The sequence below is a fragment of the Pelophylax lessonae genome (assembly GCF_965119305.1).
Source record: "Pelophylax lessonae genome assembly, chromosome: 5".
Classification (NCBI taxonomy): Eukaryota; Metazoa; Chordata; class Amphibia; order Anura; family Ranidae; genus Pelophylax; species Pelophylax lessonae.
The window spans coordinates 112,263,368-112,284,429 of NC_138772.1; the positions used below are offsets into that span (position 1 = coordinate 112,263,368).

A 21,062-nucleotide genomic window follows, 5' to 3' on the forward strand; every position below is an offset into this window, starting at 1 on the left:
ACCTTTAAATAATTTGACATTTTTAATGTTCCTTTTAGCTGCCCATTTAGGTGTCTATAGAAGCTGTCAAACACTTACTTTGCACATAAAGGGCAGTCTGTATTTTATGTATTGGAAATGATAACTGTGACCGAGGATGGAGCAAGGATATGTATTTCTCTAAAAATGTTGGTGCTGTAGAGTGTCTACAATTACCGATTGTGAAATTTGACTTTCGACTTCATTGTCAGCTTGAATCTAGAGAGTTTGGCACAGCAGACAGTTTTTATAAAGATTTCTATGGGTGAGGCCCTTTGTTTTGGTGCCATCAGACACTTTTTTTGAATCAATGATTTTAACTACTTCTGTTAATGTTTCTTTAAACAATCACAACAGCACAACAGTAGTTGATGAGAACATCCGGCCATTAGTAAAAGGTCATTGTGCTTGTTATAGATTAAAAACGGTTATTTTCTCCTGAAGGTATGTGCTACCAAGTTAAGTGTAAAATCATTAAAGCTTCTTTTACTCTGAGACCACAAAGCCAGGCAGTTCCCAGAGATGCTTTGGTTCTAGTTGAACAGGCCATCAATTTTTAATCCTTGGCTATGGGCTAAGTTTTTTTTTTTCCCTTTATTACTCATAGTTTGCATAGTGGGTGCTGGGGTGTCTGATATCAGAATATTTGTAGCAAATGTAGCTGCTAAGGAAGTATATAGAGCAACAATGTTTATAGTGTATGTTACACCAACATTTAATATTTCTGATATGTGTCTCTTGTACCATGTAGTTGTACGAAAAAGTATCCCGTTCTCTTTACATTGCTTCCTTTGTGTGCCTGATGATCCTGCCAGTCCGACTGCTTTTTTATTTCAAACTAACCACACTAGGCAAGTAAGCACATCCATCCCAGCATGGTCATTCCAAAATGTTCTTTTTTGCATTCTGCTTGGGAGCACAGCTGTTCACTGGGAAGATCAGTGTCTTGCTGTTTCTCTGCCTCCTGGTGACATTCTCCCCTGCAGTCGCCACCCCCAGCTCTTTAATCCCCTTATACAGCTGAGAACAGATTTAATGTAATCACTTATATAAAAATATATTTATAATGATATATATTGTAACATAGGGGACCATTAGCACAGTGGTAGGTGTGTTTCCCCAGTGATTCACTGTAGTCAGGTACTATATATTAAGGGCCTGGTAGCCCCTTATTTATTAAACGGGAAAAAACTCCCACGCAGGAGTTCTTCTCTAGTAAATACACAACTGAAAATACTAGCCCATCTTGCTCTCTCACTTTAGCACTACCTCTGCTCTTTGTGCTGGTCACACAGACTACAGGTTCCTTCAGTGTGAATGACTTCACACTAACGCACACAGCTCCTCTAGTGTGGGTGGCTCCACACTGACGCACACGGCTCTTCTGGCCTCAGGCCATTTACTGTCTCTTACAGACACACAGGCTTTGGCTGCCACGTGCAGCCTCTGTGACTACTGGAGGCCACCTGTGTCCCTTGGGTGGAGCAGTCTATAACTGGGAGCCCTGAGGTCTTCCGATACCCTCAATATAAGGGCTGTGTGCACCTGAGCACTCACCCTGATGGTCCTCCACAAAACCCGGACACAGGGTTGGAGATTCCGTCCCACCCAAGACACTGTGGCATCTCCCAACTACAGAGCCACATCCAGTTATACCAAAAGCTGGAGAAAGCTTCACAAGCAGTTTTCCCCACCCCACAGCTACACTCTGTAGTCCTGCATGGAGCCAATGTGCACACTCTGTGTTCTTTAAATTGCTATTTTTACCATGACAGCGTCTCATCCTGTCACAATATTTATATATATATATATATATATATATATACATACAATGTATATACAGCATATATACAGTGTGTGTGTGTGTGTGTATATATATATATATATATATATATATAGTATCTCACAAAGGTGAGTACACCCTCACATTTTTGTAAATATTTTATGATATCTTTTCATGTGACAACACTGAAGAAATGACCTTGCTACAATGTAAAGTAGTGAGTGTACAGCTAGTATAACAGTGTAAATTTGCTGTCCCCTCAAAATAACTCAACACACAGCTATTAATGTCTAAACCACTGGTAACAAAAGTGAGTACACCCCTAAGTGAAAATGTCCAAATTGGGCCCAATTAGCCATTTTTCCCTCCCCGGTGTCATGTGACTCGTTAGTGTTACAAGGTCTCAGGTGTGAATGGGGAGCAGGTGTGTTAAATTTGGTGTTATCGCTTTCACTCTCTCATACTGGTCACTGGAAGTTTAACATGGCACCTCATGGCAAAGAACTCTCTGAGGATCTGAAAAAAATAATTGTTGCTCCACATAAAGATGGCATAGGCCAGGGGTGTCCAAACCTTTTTCAAAGTGGGCCAGATTTAATGATGTGAACATGCGTGAGGGCCGACCATTTTGCCTGACATTCTTTGGACCATTAAAATGAAATACAAATTAACTAACTATTTTATGCAAAGTTTATTGCAAACGGCATACTTTTCATTTCATCACTTGGATGACAAATCTAAACAGGTGTTAAATCGCTCTGCCTTTCATATCTGAAGGCCAGATGAAAAAAAAAATCCAGGAAGCTGAAATATATGTCAGGAAAATTGTAAAGTACATATTATTGGTAATAAAGGTTGTCTGTCAAATGTTAAGTTAAAAAAATATGAACAGGAACATAAAGTATACATGTTGTGTCCAAATATATTGATAACTGATTTAGACCAAGTGACATTAACTGAGATTTTACAATGTATTCATCTCAATCCAGAGCATGCGTGCTCCCTAATCAGTCACACAAGGGTTAACCACATATAAGCGCTATATGAACCCACCGATGATGATTAACGATGGCAGCAAAAAAAGTCATGAATGATGCCAATGTATTTTTTCAAAATACTTGTGGGGCCGTATTAAAGCAGCCCGGGGGCCGCAATTGGCCCGCGGGCCAGACTTTAGACATGCCTGGCCTAGGCTATAAGAAGATTGCCAAGACCCTGAAACTGAGCTGCAGCACAGTGGCAAAAACCATACAGCGATTAAACAGGACAGATTCCACTCAGAACAGGCCCAGCCATAGTTGACCAAAGAAGTTTAGTGTACATCCTCAGCATCATATCCAGAGGTTGTCCTTGGGAAATAGACGTATGAGTGCTGCCAGCATTGCTGCAGAGGTTGAAGGAGTGGGGGGTCAGCCTGTCAGTGCTTAGACCATACACCGCACACTGCATCCAATTGGCCTGCATGGCTGTCATCCCAGGAGGAAGCCTCTTCTAAAGATGATGCACAAAAAAGCCTGCAACTGTTTGCTGAAACAAGCAGACTAAGGACATGGATTACTGGAACCATGTCCTGTTGTCTGATGAGACCAAGATAAACGTATTTGGTTCAGATGGTGTCAAGCGTGTGTGGCGGCAACCAGGTGAGGAGTACAAAGACAAGTGTGTCTTGCCTACAGTCAAGCATGTTGGTGGGAGTGTCATGGTCTGGGGCTGGATACTGTAAGTGCTGCCACCACTGGGGAGCTACAGTTCATTGAGGGAACCATAATTGCCAACATGTACTGTGACATACTGAATCATGATCCGTCCAGTTGGAGACTGGGCTGCAGGGCAGTAATCCAACATGATAATGACCCCAAACACACCTCCAAGATGACGTTAGAAGATACAGACAGGAAGTGATGTCATCTACAGACAGGAAGTTCTTAGAGCAACGTTTGCAGGAAGTAGAGGGAGATATTCCTTCACCCGGCAGCAGAGGAGATCTACATACAGCCACTTTCCCTGCAAGATCATATGGACCAGTGAAACAGAGATCACGAGAATATACAAGCATGTTTTGATCTCCTGTTGCCATAAGGTCACAGGGATCAACAGCATCTGTTGAGTTTGCATTTTCTCCCATTTCCACTGAACATGGAGGGTGCCACCACTATTACTTCTGGCATTTGTCACTTTTGAGGAGCGCATTTACTTGGCTGTGACCACTAAAGGAGCTCACGTTACACTTTTGGTTCACCTGTGGACTGATTTTTTTGCACTTTGCACTTGTTTCTGGTCTTGCTTTTTGCACAATATTTTGCACATTTTTTATATATGTTTTATCCTATTTTTTCTATGCACTTTGAATTTAACTATTAGTGTTTTTTTATCATGTATTTATATATTTAACACATTGCACTGGAGCACTTTATCACCCATTTTTTCAACATTTGGATTATAAATGGTTTGAATTTATTTATCTATTTATTTAATGTATTGTATGGGAACACTATATTAACACTGGGATCAATTTATTGTTGGAGGAGTTTGCGCTGCTAAATTGCATTTTGTGATTTATTTATATAACTTGTTATCCTTAGGGACCTTTAAGCAGCAGCAGCCCTCCTTTTCTTTATTACATAGATTGGCGCAAATGTTTTTTTTTCCAACACCTCCAAGATGACCACTGCCTTGCTAAAGGAGCTGAGGGTAAAATTGATGGACTGGCCAAGCATGTCTCCAGACCTAAACCCTTTTGAGCATCTGTAGGGCATCCTCAAATGGAAGGTGGAGGAGTGCAAGGTCTCTAATATCCACCAGCTCAGTGATGTCATCATGGAGAAATGGAAGAGGACTCCAATGGTAACCTGTGAAGCTCTGGTGAGTTCCATGCACAAGAGGGTTAAGGCAGTGCTGGAAAATAATGGATTCCACACAAAATATTGACACTTTGGGCCCAATTTGGACATTTTCACTTAGGTGTGTACTCACTTTTGTTGTCAGCAATTTAGACATTAATGGATGTTTGTTGAGTTATTTTGAGGGGACAGAAAATTTACACTGTTATACAAGTTGTACACTCACTACTTTACATTGTAGCAACGTGTCATTTCTTCAATGTTGTCACATGAAAAGATATAATAAAATATTTACAGAAATGTGAGGGGTGTACTCACTTTTGTGAGATAATGTATATACATGCACACAAAAACATCTTGCCTTGTATTTCTATTTTAAACTGAATGGGTTGTTTACAAGGTGAGCGTTCATATTTACTTTATTTATGATCTCTGGGTCCCCCCCATCCACCCCCCATCCCTTAAAAATCACTGATATTACAAAAGAAATGTAAATGTACTTTTTACTCATCTAAAGCTGTGATCACAGGATACTTCAGGAATGGTGGCATGGGTCTTTCTTCGGGTGTCCACATCTCTACCTGTATAGGACACTTTCTGTTGGGTAACCAGGTTTGGGCTCCTCTTAGGCTACACTTACACTTGCGAATGTGCCAGACTCTAGACAAGCAGAGTAGCTGGGAGGCTTAAAGCGCATGTTGAGACTAATGTTTAGGCCATATTTTGCCTGGATTTGCCTCTAGTTCTACTTTAAAAGCAAATAAAATGACTGAAAAAAGGCTAGCTATTCAAACCCTTTGTAGCAATATTGGATTAGAGACAATAGGTACCTTACTGTTTTTCTGAAGTTCCAACAGCCCTTCAAGGTGTGCTAATAAATGTCATTATTTAGCAGTATGCCTAGGTCAGAAATTTATTTATTTATTTCAGCTACTTAAATAGCGCTGTAAATTTAGGAAGCGCTTTACATATACATTGTACATTCACATCAGTCCCTACCCTCAAGATTACAATCTAAGGTCCCTAGCTCATATTCATACATACACATAGTAGGCAAATGGAAGATAAAATATACAAGGTATATTTCCCGCGCCACGTGAGGAGACCAATGAGTGTGTAAGGACCTAAATAAATTAAATTAAAATAGTGTGATTCGCAGCTGCTGTAGTAAAGTGCGAGTGCTCAAAAATGGATTGAGTAATCAATAAATATGTGATTATCTATAGCGCTTGCTTAAAATGAATTGGTAAACAATCTAATAAATTACATACAAATTCCGCGATGAATTACAAATTGAATAATAAATAATGTATAATAGTGCTGAGGTAAAATTGCAATAAATATGAAATACGGTAAAATAAAACTGTATATGTATCAAAATGTGTAAAAACAGGTAATATAAGAAAATTATCAATCACAAAAATGTCCTTAAAGTTCATGTGCAAAAATTAATAAATTCATGTGCAATTAAAATATAAGTGTAAGTAAAAAATTAAACACAGTTGTGACTTCTTGACAGAAAATGTCCAAAAATAAAGTGATTAGTGCTTGGTGCTCCGTGATAAATTTAATCACTCTTGCCCTGGTGAAACACTAGAAGGGACACCAGGGCAAGAGTGATTAAATTTATCACGGAGCACCAAGCACTAATCACTTTATTTTTGGACATTTTCTGTCAAGAAGTCACAACTGTGTTTAATTTTTTACTTGCACTTATATTTTAATTGCACATGAATTTATTAATTTTTGCACATGAACTTTAAGGACATTTTTTGTGATTGATAATTTTTTTATATTACCTGTTTTTACACATTTTGATATATATATACAGTTTTATTTTACCGTATTTCATATTTATTGCAATTTTACCTCAGCACTATTATACATTATTTATTATTCAATTTGTAATTCATCACGGGATTTGTATGTAATTTATCAGATTGTTTACCAATTCATTTTAAGCAAGCGCTATAGGTAATCACATATTTATTGATTACTCCATCCTTTTTTGATACACATAGTAGGACCAATTTAGGCCGGATCCAATTAACCTACCAGCATGGCTTTGGAGATAACTGGCTAATCGTGGCAAAGTCATATGTTAGGAAAATGTGTCAAAACCTAGGAAATTTAAGTGAGCACAATATGTAAATATAAGGGAAACCCATGTTTCAACATAATCACTAGATTCAAGGATATACAGTAGGTTTCTGATATGATGGGCTAATCTCAACTTTGCCTTTGAAGGCAACATTGGTCCTGCCCACTCCTGCTTTTAAAGTTTCCCTATTGGTCCTTTAATGTGATGAGCAGTCTCACTGACCAGTAAGAAAATTTGGAAGGATAGCCCTTGAACATTATAATTATCCTATTGTTAAAAGAGTATTTGACTAGGATGTCTGAATTGTTGACTAGGATGTCTTAATTGTAAGGCCTGGCAGCCAATGGACGCCCTCCATCTCCTGTTTGTAACTGAGGGATTTGAGATAGTGCCACACTGAAATGTAAATTGTTCAGACACAGATTTATTCCAAGGTAATAGTATATAAATGTTGTCGCAAAGCCAACGCATTTCAGGGGCTTAACATTCCACCTTTAATCAGGGCTAAAAACAAACAATTAGCACACAAGCTTCACATCCAATAAATAAATAAGTTTAATGTGACACATGCTGTTTTGATTTACCAGTACAACCATTTCTAAAGATGATTCTATAATAGAGACTTCATTTTATCTACTTTTTAGATTAGTCACCTTATGATATATCGAAGGTTTGTATTTTTGGATTCTCAGTGTATCTTATGTTGTTCATTAGTTAGTCCTATTAAAAGGGGCTATCCCCTGAAACATGTTGGCTTTGTGACAAAATGTATACAGTATAAACTTATCTTGGAAAAAATCTGATTAATTTGTGGTTTGACTCTCCTTATCTCAAATTCCATCACTGACCACTAAGGAAGCAAAGAGGCAAGAATTATGGTACCAAGTTTGGCTTTCACAGAACTGTTGAGATTAGATTATAATTTCAGCTGCCTATATCTCTGAATATGCTCATAGTTGTATGTAACACTTGTTTATACTCTTTTCCAAAATTATAAAATTGTGGAGATACAGACTATGATCTATGCAAAATCCACCCAAATACAACAATGACAATGAAGTATTGCCTGGTAACTTGAGATTTGGAAGTCTGCTTTGCTCACATTTCAAGCAAATACATATAAATGGCAAAAAATTAAAATCTAAGTTTTGTTAATTTTGTTTTAAATCAGCACAAGGGTCGGTACTTACATTCAGTGTGAGGTGCCCCTATGCTTCTGGCTGCGAAGAGAAGACCTCCAACTGCACCCCCCCCCCTAAATACCCTATCAGCTGTAATCTTCTGGTGCTGTAGGGGGTAATATGATTAGGTGGATCTATCACTTGTCAAGAGTTCTGACTATGCCTGCTCTTTCCACAGGCTCCACTCATAGACCACTTTCATTGATGGAAGTTATAGTGCAGCTTCTATGAATAGAGCAGGGGGGGAGGAAAGAATGGGCATAGTCAGCACTCTTGGCAAGTGCCTGTGATCCCCTGCAGCACCAGAAGATTACAGCTGAGGTGGTGTTGAGGATTGGGGGGGGGGGGGGGGAGAGAGGACTTCGCATTTTAGCTAAAAGAGAAGTCAACAGCACAAGTCAAGAGATTCTTCTCACATTGAAAATAGGTTCCCTCCTATGTGCTGATTTAAAGTAAAACCATACTAAACATAGGCGCTAAATGCTACTTTAGTTTACTTATGTTTTGTCCTAAAAGAAATTTGGTTTCAAAGCACGCCTGATAATTACTGGCAAGATGGCAAGATAAGCTTTTTTACTGTTGGTCTGTGCTCCAGTGTAGGTGGCTGAATGGAGCCTGAAGCTGCTCGTAGGTAATTATTGAGCAAACTTGTGATTTCCGAGGTGCAGAATTTAAGTCCAACAGAAGGAGAAGGGTTTGTTGCATTCAAAGCAATAGCATAGCTCCCAACTGTCCCTGATTTCGAACAAAGTCCCTCTGTCCCTCTTTCTTCCTCTTTTTTCCCTTACTTTGGTCTAATCAATATACAGTAGTTTGTATATAAAATGCAGTATTAATCTTTCAAAAAGTGTTAAACCCTTCATCCAAAATCTCAAATTGTTGCATTTGGAAATTTCAAAAGCCAGTATAAAGAAATAGTAGTGGCAAAAAAAGCACTTGTGGGTTTAACAATTTTTTTTTTTATAATTCTCCTTTAAGGGGACGTGGCATGGGGTGTCCTAATCCTACATACTTTGCTATTAGGTGACCTCATTCCCATCTCAAAAAGTTGGGAGGTAAGCAACTGCCAACTGTTGAGTGGATTAGGGGGGTTGACTTGTGACCAATGACTTTTGCCACAAATGCAAAGTATCTTCTGAATTATGTAGAAAGTTTGATAATCTATAAAAAATAAATTTTACCTTTCATTGGGAAGAGAAGAATGAACAATAAAATATGATGATATATCCTGAGAGAATGTGCTAAGACATTAAAAATGGCTTATCACTTCAAATGACGTTTTTGTTACTATTGACTAATTTCACAAAGCTTTAATCACTTGACCTCCGGAAGGTTTTACCTTCATGACCAGGGCATTTTTTGCTATGCAGCACTGTGCTACTTTAACTGGCAATTGCGCAGTCATGCAACACTGTATGCAAATTACATTTTTATTATTTGTTATTTCCACAAATAGAGCTTTCTTTTGGTGGTATTTGAAAACCCCGTAAGCGTATATTAATTGGTGTGTGCAAAAATTATAGCGTCTACAAACATTGGTATATATATATATATATATATATATATACAGGAATTTACGCAGCTGTAGAGGTTATTCTGTAATGGCAGTGATCAGTCACTTACTTATACTGTGACTGTGATAGGGTGGCAGGCAATCTGGCGCTAACAGACACTATCTGAGAGGGTCACTAACTGATACTGACATCGCTAGTGGCACTAATACAGTGATCAGTGATAATACTGTATGCTGACACTGTACTAATGACACTGGCTGGGAGGGGGCTAACATCTAGGGGCAATCAAGGGGTTAACTGTGTGCCTAACAATGTGTAATGTGTGCTTCTTTTACCTTACTATTCGGTTGTATCTGGCCTAAAACAGCCAGATCACTGTTCACAGTACACGGAGTTATGTGTTTTTGTAAACACAGAACTCTGTGTGTTATAGGCCACAGCTGATCAGCTGACTTTAGCCAAAATCATTGGCTGAAATCCGCTGCCAAACTCATGCTGTGTCCAATCACAGCATGGGTCAGCAGGGGGCACGGGCCTGTGTGCCCCAAACCCAGATGCAAGCCAGCGTCATACAGGTAGTTTTTCTAGCCTGCCTGTGCTGCCCTCCCGCAGTAAATCTACTGTGGGTGGGCAGCAAGTAGTTAAAGTATAACTAAAATTAAAACTGGAACACCTATTAGGTTTTCATTGCTGTCTGTGCCCCTGTTAGGGAGATTCACCCTCTCTATTTGTCCTGTTTGCCATTTTCACTGAAAGTGGAGGAAACTCCCAAATTATGGGTTGTCACCAGAACAGGAGTAGAGGGGGAAATCTTCTAATGGAGAATCTAGTTCTGGTGACAACCAGGGATTCCCTCACTTTGGGGGGATTTCCTCTTACTTTCTGTTTTGGCTTTGGGACAGGAATTTAATTATAACCATCCCTTATTCAAAATGAAAAAAAAAACACGTTTTGTCTTCAGTTCTAAATTAAAGTCCAACTTCATCTGAACCCTCAGTTGTAACCCCTTGCTGCCGACTGTACACATATATGCAGCCTCACTGAAGTGGGTCTTCTTCCATAAGGCCACATATATGCGGACATGTCTTTGTGCACTGCTCAGTGCACTCACAGTACGGAAATCGGGCTCTCACCGAGTTCCTGGTTCCCAATCACCTTATCAATGTGATAGCCTCTGATTGGCTATCACAGTGATCAGTCTCTGTACAGTCTGCCCCTGTATGTGTTTTCTCCTCTGAATAGAGAGAAAGATACATTGTATCATTTTCTCCTTGCTAGAGAAGAAAAATGTAAGTAAAAAGTGCGTGTAAAAAAATATTGATAAAAAAACATCTAAGTCAGTGTAAGACCGCATTCACACTGCAGCGGCACAACTTCTGCACGACTTCGGGGGCGACCTGTGAAGTCCCGTGCACCGCGACTTCAGCGCGACTTGCACGGACTTCATATAATGAATGTCTATGCAAGTCGCTCCGAGGTCGCCCCGAAGAAGTACAGGACCCTTTTTCTAAGTCGGAGCGACTTGTGTTGCTCCTATTAGAACGGGTCCTGTAGCACTGCATGGACCATGACGGACCGGGACTTGTCAGGCTGACAAGTCGCCTGACAAGTCGCGGTAGTGTGAATGGAGCCTTAGGGTCAACACTAAAAAAGAGTAGTAAAAACACTGAGGAAAAAAAATCCTCACTGGGACTTTCAAAATTCATGCATGAAAGGATTAATTTCTGAAAAACTACATATACATTAGAGGTGAAGATGGGCTATGAAAATGTTCCAAGAATACCAGGTTATTGGTACCTGAAGGATTTTACACTGGGTAGTGGTATGCTGTACTTATTAAATGCCAAAATAAAAAATCTAAGCCCCTGGCTGGCTGGTATTCCCTGTATAGTTTATCATACTAAATATTAAAGCTAGATTCAAATGAATTTTTAGGATAAAGAGCTGTATAATAATTGCTGTGACCTAAAGGAACCAATAAGAAATAATAGTTTCTTAATACTTTTTAATTGGAGGACCCAAATAAGAAAGTTCTTGGATCCAAGAAGAGAAGTGTTACCAAAAGATCAGCTAAAGAAAGACCAATCAAAATGGCTGTATAACACATTGTGGGTGCTCTTCACCATTTGGTTAAGCTTAAGTAACGTAGAGAGAATAAATTCTTACTCAACATTATTTTCAACTAGTGCAGGGGTGTCGTCACCTCACAACCTTGTCTGTGTAGTTCCCTCTGCCTTGTGCATTTTCTAGTCCTCTATAAATGTCTGTCCTGTAAATCAATCTATAGGGTTGGACAAAATTATGGAAACTAGTATGGCAAAAGAATGAAATAGTTACCTAATATGGTGTTGGACCGCCTTTGGCATCCAAGACAGCCTGAATGCTCCTGGGAAATGACAAAGTTTTGGATGGTGAATAATGAAATCTGATACCAGTCTTCATGCAAAAATCTGGGTCACAATCCTGCGCAATATCCTTTTGTCTCTTTCAGTTAGTTGACCGTGTCGACGGCGCTTATGCCTATCAGATGACGTTTTCCCGGAAACTGTATATGCCACCTTAATCTTTGATACTGTACCTCCCGACACTGCAAATAAATTAGCTATTTCAAAGAGGCACCAGCTAAGTGGACACAAATGGTTTGCCCTCTTTGAAACTCAGTAAGCTGTGACATGACTCCATATTACCAGCAACACACGCAGTGAATGGTGAAAGTGTGGCTTCTCATCTGTTAGCTAGGTGTCTCATCACACAGTGGAAGCAAAAGAATGTTACATCACTGCTGCTTTCAACGCAAAACATGTCCTCATAATTAGTTTTCATAATGTTGTCCAACCCGTGTATATTTCTTTCATTGTTTGACTTTTTTTTAAAGGGGTGGTGATGACTTGGATGGGAACATGTATTACTTTTTTTTTATCCTATAGCGAGTGATGAATAGGGTGATATACAGTGGCAAAAAAAAATTATTTGATCCCCTGCAAGTTTGCCCACTTAAAAAGAAATGAAGGATCTATCATTTTTATCATAGGTGTATTTTGAATGATAGAGACAGAATATCAACCAAAAATCCAGAAAAAACACGATACAAATGTTACACATTGCAGTTCAGTGAGTAAAATAAGTATTTGATCCCCTACCAACCAACAATAATACTGGCTACAGTATGTGCTTATGTGGTACACAGATTAGTCCTGTCAATTTTGGAAGGTGCTCCTAACGACAACCCGTTATGTGTATAAAAGACATCTATCCACAGAATCTCTTTCTTCCGTTTAAACGTCACCATCATGGGTAAGGCTAAAGAGCTGTCAAAGGACGTCAGGGACAAGATTGTAGACCTACACAAGGCTGGAATTGGCTACAAGAACATCAGCAAGAAGCTTGGTGAGAAGGAGACAACTGTTGGAGCGATTATTCACAAATGGAAGAAATACAAAATAACCATCAATCACCCTCGGTTTGGAGCTCCATGCAAGATTGAGAAAAGTGAGGGATTAGCCCAGAACTACGCGGAAGGAGCTTGTGAATGATCTCAAGACAGTTGAGGCCACAGTCACCAGACAAACCATTGGTAGTCCAATACCCTGCCATGGATTGAAATCCTGCAGCTCCCACAAGGTCTCCTCCTCAAGAAGGTACATGTACAGGCCCGTCTGAAGTGTGCCAATGAACATCTATATGATTCAGAGGATTGGGAGAAAGTGCTGTATTCAGATGAGACCAAAATTAGGCTCTTTGGCTTAAACTAGACTGGCCGTGTTTGGAGACAGAAAAATGCAGACTATGACCCTAAGAACACCATCCCTACAGTCAAGCATGGAGGTGGAAACATTATGCTTTGGGGCTGTTTCTGTGCTAAGGATACAGGGTGACTTTGCCGCATTGAGGGGCCAATGGACGGGGCCATGTATTGTAAAATCTTGGATGAGAACCTTTTTCCCTGAATACTGAAGATGGGTCGTGGATGGGTCTTCCAGCATGACAATGACCCAAAACCAACTGCCAAGGCAACAAAGGAGTCGCTCAAGAAGAAGCACATTAAGGTCATGGAGTGATCTTAATCCTATAGAAAATGTATACAGTTATGTGAAACTTCGATTTGTCAAGCGACAGCCGAGAAACCATAAGGATTTAGAGAGGATCTGTAAAGAAAAGTGGACCAAAATGCCTGAGATGTGTGCAAACCTGGTAACCAACTACAAGAAACGTTTTACCTCTGTACGTATCAACAAGGGTTTCTCCACTAAGCACTAAGTCATGTTCTGCTTGGGGATCAAATACTTATTTTTCTCACTTAACTGCAACTCAATTTATAACATTTGTATCGTGTTTTTTCTGGGTATTTGGTTGATATTCTGTCTCTACTGTATAATTTAAAATACACCTATGATAAAAATTATAGACCCGTCAATTCTTTTTAAGTGGGCAAACTTACAAAATCTGCAGGGGATGAAATAATTATTTTCCCCACTGTACTTCTCCTATTCTTAGCTCCCCATGCACCTGGCACAGTGCTCCGCTGTTCGACGCTCCAGAATGTTTAGAGTCCTCCGAGACCTGCAACCAGTTAACAGTGAAGGGAAGAGGCTTCCTAGTACCGTTGGCACAAAGAGGAGATAGCCTGCAGGAGTGAGCAATAAGGTCACCTTATCCTCTATGCACAAGGAGCACTTAGCTCTTTCAGTGGGGACACTCTGGAATTCAGTTTTAAGAACATTATCATTGCTTTGGCAACACCTTATTCAATAAGTTTATTTTATGTGTAACTAAAAAAACAGGTCAGACATTCAGCTGCCAGTCACTGACATTCATTTACATACATAAAATTCTGCCACACAACAACAAAGCCAAATGGTTCAGTAGGTCAGGGAAAGAATACAAACCCTACAGCTATTTATATTTTAGTACGTGATTGATCAGGTCATATTACACAGGTTATCATAAAGCATTGCCTAAATACCATTTCTCATCTGACTGCAGATTCCATCCACTGACGCATCGTCCTCAGAGCTGAGATTATAGAGCTGACAATCGTCATCTATCACATGGTAGATGTTAGACAGAACAAAACCTTGTCCTGCGCCTTCTTCCAAGGGGTGTCATTAACTAGGGTTGCCTGTTAGCCATGACACTTTATGATAAATGTACTGCTCACATGTGTTTGTTTTCTTTTGTCATATTGTTTTAAAAAATGAGTAATACAAGCTTACAACATTGCAGATGGTGCATCCCTCTTAGTGCCGGTTCACACTTGTGCGATGCGGGAACGCTGCGAATATGCAGCGTGTTCCCGCATCGCATCCGCACATCTGGCAGTTCACACTGCCATATGTGATACACAGGGGGTGTCAATTAAAAGTTAACGACACCCCCAGTTGCGATCGCATATCGCAGTGCGATCTGCCAGTTCGCACAGAAACGGATCGCACAAGTGTGAACCACTGTGCGATCCGATTCTGAGGCGGCAAAAAAAATGCCTCATGTGCGTCTTTGCTGCGGATGCAGTGCGAATTCAGCCATACAAAATGTATGGCTGAAATTCGCACCGCACAGAGATCGCATGTAATTTAGGAGCAGTTCGCTCGGAATTACATGCGATCAGCGCATCCGCGGTAGTGTGAACCGGCTCTTACAGTCAGCGTTCCTCTAACATATACTGAACAAAATTATAAACGCAACACTTTTTGTTTTTATTGCACAGGAGTGCCTTAGGCTAGCCACAATAAAAGGCCACTCTAAAATGTGCAGTTTTATCACACAGAACAATGCCACAGATGTCACAAGTTTTGAGGGAGCGTGCAATTGGCATACTGACTGCAGGAATGTCCACCAAAGCTGTTTCCCGTGAATTAAATGTTCATTTCTCTACCATAATCCGTCTCCAAAGGCATTTCAGTGAATTTGGCAGTACATCCAACCGGCCTCACAACAGCAGACCACATGTAAACACACCAGCCCAGGACCTCCACATCCAGCATCTTCACCTCCAAGATCATCTGAGACCAGCCACCCGGACAGCTGGTGCAACAATCGGTTTGCATAACCAAAGAATTTCTGCACAAACTGTCAGAAACCGTCTCAGGGAAGCTCATCTGCATGCTCGTCATCCTCATCGGGGTCTCAACCTGACTGCAGTTCATCGTCGTAACCAATTTGAGTGGGCAAATGCTCACATTTGATGGCGTCTGGCACTTTGGAGAGGTGTTCTCTTCACGGAGGAATCCCGGTTTTCTTAGATCTTTGAGTTCAGCTCATGAAAAATGGGGGCAAAAACAAGTGTTGGGTTTCTAATTTTGCTCAGTATACTTTCCTTCCCTCCCCCTTTAAGCAGTGGATATATATATATATATATATATATATATATATATATATATATATATATATATATATATATATGTATATATATATATATATATATATATATATATATATATATATATATATATATATATATATATATATATATTGTACCCTAGTTTCTTTTGCTCGTAGGCAAGTTTCCTCTCCAATTTTATATCAAATAATATTTTCTATCCAATATGTGGGTGGAAATTCAGGTGGGTAGGCAGACCTGGGAGCAAGTCACACATGTGCAAGTCACAAGCAAGTCTCAAGTCTTAACCTTCAAGTCTCAAGCAAGTCCCAAGTTACTGTGGCGAAAAGCAAGAAAGTCAAGTCGAGTCCCTGCTAGAAGTCAAGCAAGTCAAGTCAAGTCATTTATTTTGGTCAAGTCAAAATACTGATCTACCCCAATTTTCACCTTTAAATCAGTTAAAAGTCAGTGGTCAGAAAAGGTTTTGTTTTTTATTTTCCAACATTAACAAAACTGCTTAGTGCTTTTTTCTTGACATAATAAAGAAACACTTAGAATGCCCAAACAGCTCAGAATCCTTCGTTCGGTCATGTTTCAACACCACAGTCATTAAAAACATGTTAAGTATTTCCATTGTTAAACAGCCAGTGTCCTAAAAATCAGAACACACTGAGGTGTTTTAAGTGACTGTGGTGTCAGAAACATAACAGCACATTCATTTTTCTTTAACACATCTTGAGAAAATGCAAATATTTAATAACTCAAGTCAAGTCTCAAGTCAAAGTCAAGTCTCAAGTCATGAATACCAAGTCAAAGTCAAGTCGAGTCTTTTATTAATTTTAGTCAAGCAAGTCTCAAGTCCTCAAACTGGTGACTTAAGTCTGACTTAAGTCAAGTCATGTGACTCAAGTCCCCCACCTCTGTGGGTAGGTGTTGGAGAAGAAACCTAGAAGGTATCAATACAGTTTATTTAGGACTATAATCTCTTTAAATGAGTTAATTTGACTTAATCTAACATTTGCAAGATGGTTGCAATTTTGACAAACATGGAGCAATCATAAATAGTTTGTAAACTTTATATTTTCTTGTAAAGTCTCCTCCTTCTGTTCTATTGCCCCAAATATAAGTCAATTGTGTTGCGTTTAACCATTCAGACCACAATCAATAGAACATTCTGGGACAACCTTTGTTATTGTAATTCACTTTGCGCAAATATAAAGCAGAGATTGCAAGGGATTTCCTGTCAGTAAGAGTTTGAGAATTGGAATATTTCCATTTGAGAATAACAGTTTTTCTTACAGTAGTGGAATAGTAATCCTAAGCAGGATTCCCGTGGCATGGTTCTTACCAGGCCTAGAAGGCTAATGGAAACACAGAGTTCTAATTGTATGGATGTAATCATTGTCACAAAATTCGTTACTTCCCTCCAAAAGGTCTTAATTTGTTACTATTCCTAATAGATGTGTAAGTAAAAAAAAAACCAGGTAGGTCATTGGAGCACTTCCAATAGCTGGAGGGTTTTTAGGGGTAAATTATTCTCAATCTTGATAGTGTGAAGTAATCCTAAACAAGGCTCTCATGGCATGGTTCTTATTAGGCCTAAAATGCAAATAGGGACACAGGGTTCAAATTGTATGGTTGTAACCCATAATATGTCTTTGTTACTATTCCTAAAAGATATGTTTAATAATCAGCCAGGTCCTTTAGGGCAATTTCAACAGCTGGAGGATTTCGGGGGTAAATTCCTGTCAATCTGGGTATCGTGAAGCAATCCTAAAGAGGATTCTCAAGGCAGGGTTTTCTTACGAGGCACAGAAGGCAAATTAAGATGCAGGGTTCTTTGGTTGTCACCATTGTCACAAAGTTGGTAACTTACCCCCAATAGGCCTTAGTTTGAGTCTATACCCAAAATATCTGTATAAAATAAGCCACTTCCAATGGCTGAAGGGTTTTTCTGGGTAAATTATTGTCAATCTAAAAAAGTGTGAGCTAGACCTTATAAAGAAGCTTATAATGTATCAGACAATCTCTATCTGGCATTAGAAAAGTAAATGCATTTCTGGCCATGTTTCATGTCACACACTTATATTTAGGGGTGTAACATGAACATGGTTAGCCCCCACCTGCAAACTCTCCCCTCTTTATTAGGATCACAGGGTTCTTCACCCCACAGGCTCTGAGGGAGAGGGACTGAAGTTCTTTATAGAGCAGAAATGCATTGATGTTCCTATAACTTAATAGCTGAAGGCCCGGACCTGAGCCTGCAGGAGCCGGAGCACTGCATATGCAATCCACTGATTGCAGTTGCAATGCTTTGCAGTGCCAAATGCAAAAAAAATAAATAAAAAAAAAATAATCATGCATTTTTTATTTTTGAAAAATGCTATATTTTTTTTTTCTTTGCAGAAGGTGAAATAATTCTGCTTTAAAGAATAAACAAAACTCACCAATCACCATTATTTTTGCGTATATATATATATATATATATATATATATATATATATATATAATATCCAATGGCTGCCACCGCACACAAATCAGGGATAAAAAATTGGCCCGGGTGCACAGCAGAGACTGCGGCGCATATAAACCAAAAAAGAGAGTGACACTCACGGGCCTTGAAAGGTAAATGCACAATGACGGTTTTAATCAACGTTTTGAGGAGGCACAAACTCGTCTTCCTCAGGATGCTTTTTTTTTTTTTTTGCAAAAGGTGAAATAATTCTGCTTTAACCACTTAAGCCCCGGAAGATTTTACCCCCTTCCTGACCAGGGGGTATTTTGCGATTCGGCACTGCGTGACTTTAACGGACAATTGCGCGGTCGTGCGACGCTGTACCTTAACAAATTTGATGTCCTTTTTTTCCCACAAATAGAGCTTTCTTTTGGTGGTATTTGATCACCTGTGCGATTTTTTTTGATCACGCGCTATAAACAAAAAAAGAGCGTCAATTTTGCAAAAATAACAATATTTTTCAAATTTTTTTATATGAAATTCCCCAAAAAAAATGTAAAAATCAAAATTTTTTTTACATTTTCGGCAAATTTGTTTTATGCTACATATGTTTGGTAAAAAAAAATCGCAAAAAGCGTATTTTGATTGGTTTGCGCAAAAGTTATCGCGTTTACTAACAAAGGGAAAGATTTTTGTCATTTTTGTTGTTTTTTTTAACGCGTAATGGCGGCGATCTGCGATTTTTTTTGCGGTACTGCGACATTGCAGCGGACAGATCGGACCCTTACTGACATTTTTGACACTTTTGGGGTTACCAGTGACATTTCTACAATAATCAGTGCTATACATATGCACTGTTACTGTAAAATTACACTGGCAGTGAAGGGGTTAACTTTATTTGAGAGGGAGGGGCTGTGTGTGTCCCTAGGGGCGTGATTCTAACTGTGATTGGCTGTGGCTTGAGCTGTAGGAACAATGATCAACGGTCCTACATAGTAGAACCGTATGATCATTGTTTCTACACAGGGGAGAATGACAGGCGGCTTGTTTGCACTAGCCGCCTGCCTTTCTCCCTCTCCACCGACGATCGCCGAGTGACCGGCAGACATCGGGTCCGCCGGTCACACGCGCGGGGGAGTCCGTGACCACGCGGGAGCGCGCCTCCGGCGGCGCGCGCTCGCTCCCCAGAGCCTCACAGGCTAGTGACGTACCCATACGTACTTGCGGCGGTCCCATACGTACTTGCGGCGGTCGGCAAGTGGTTAAAGAATAAACAAAACTCACCAATCACCATTATTTATGTGCATATATATATATATATATACATAGTGGTTAGCACTTTCGCCTAGCAGCAAGAGGGTCGCTGGTTCGAATCCCAACCACGACACTACCTGCCTGGAGTTTGCATGTTCTCCCTGTGCCTGCGTGGGTTTCCTCCAGGTACTCTGGTTTCTTCCCACACTCCAAAGACATGCTGGTAGGTTAATTGGTTCTGGTCTAAATTGGCCCTGGTATGTGTATGTATGAATGTGAATTAGGGACCTTAGATTGTAAGCTCCTTGAGGGCAGGGACTGATGTAAATGTACAATGAAATGTAAAGCGTGGCGTAGATTGACGGCACTATATAAGTACCTGAAATAAATAATATGTCGCCCTAGCAGACATAATATCAGCATTAGAGGAAGCAATGACAATGAAACTGCCTGTTTACTCCACTGTCACCAGAATTAGCCTGCATAGTACTATCCAGTCTCTCCAGCTTCCGCACTGTTACTGTTTACATTTTCCTAATGAATGAGACACTCCTTGAGTACACAGATACCAGCAGAAATCCTGAACGAACTTATCTGAAGGAGAATCAGAAATGCCTTCAGTAACTAGTGGGTTAAAAGTTGAGAGAATCTGGTCCAGCGAGTGCTAAGCCTCAGGTCTTTCGGTTTCATAAGGAGAGTAATTTCTATTTTGAATTGTCATGCTTGTGTGACATGTGGGGTTTGTTAGTCACCAGAGAGCACTTGACATGAACCTGCAACCAGCATATGCTTTCCTGCTTCAGCAAAGGGCCCAGAGCACGAGTCAAAATAGCTGCGTGATGTCACATTATAATGAGAATGTGCTCTGGCCAATTGGTGCCAAGAATTGTCTGGACAAGGGTGGATTCCTTTTACAGTCTTTTTAAAGGGACATTTTTCACAAATGCACATGACAATCCCCTGCCAGAACTTCCCTGATGTGGAATTTTATAAAAGGAGCCTTATCAGTCACCACTGACCTTCCCCAAGCAAGAAGATCTTGTACGCTATCAGTAGGCGGTTTACACCACTGGAGAAGAATTCAGTTTGTAAGCTGCAGCACGGCTTGCAATGCAGGCTGACTGTACGACAGCACACAGCAATCTAGGTTATCCCTAAACTCAGAGTCGTTTTTTTTTTCTTTAAAGAAGACGTGGATTTTCAGAATCAAAGAAGGTTTTGTCTTCTGTATAGGCAGGACATTTTTTGACTTTTTTGTGCAGGTTTATCTACATTTGGTTTAATCTGGATATGACAAAGTTCTGCTGAAGTTGCATTGCCCACTGTGCCTGCCATGAAGCGGTTTGGCAGTTTGAGGGGTACCAAGAAACGCAAGGACCAGGGTCGAGGGACAGAGCGCCGTCAGTCGGAGCCTCATGGAATAATAGGTAGAGTGTACACCTGCTTCTTCTAAGGAGGATTTGCCTATGCAAAATGTGCTCATTAAAGTTAGCCTGGCTTTGCTGTCGTATATAATCTGCGCCTTTGCTTTGTATTAGTTTATATGTTTGGCTGGTAATTACAATATGTTATATATGCAGTATGTTTAACTGATCATTTC

The 21,062-nt window shown here is 39.9% G+C and overlaps 1 protein-coding gene across 3 annotated transcripts in view; it reads left to right on the forward strand.

Annotated features, from left to right (window-relative positions):
* The window catches only part of PRKAG2 (protein kinase AMP-activated non-catalytic subunit gamma 2), a 552,351-nt gene that overhangs the window by 274,938 nt on the left and 256,351 nt on the right, over positions 1-21,062 (forward strand). Inside the window, exon 1 of one of the 3 annotated variants that reach the window (XM_082257524.1) lies at positions 20,744-20,889. The exons of the other annotated variants lie outside the window; for them this stretch is intronic. Coding sequence (XP_082113650.1) covers positions 20,796-20,889 — 94 coding nt within the window. The 5' untranslated portion in view covers positions 20,744-20,795. Of the gene's footprint in view, positions 1-20,743; positions 20,890-21,062 lie in introns of those variants that run through there. 3 annotated transcript variants of the gene reach the window in all.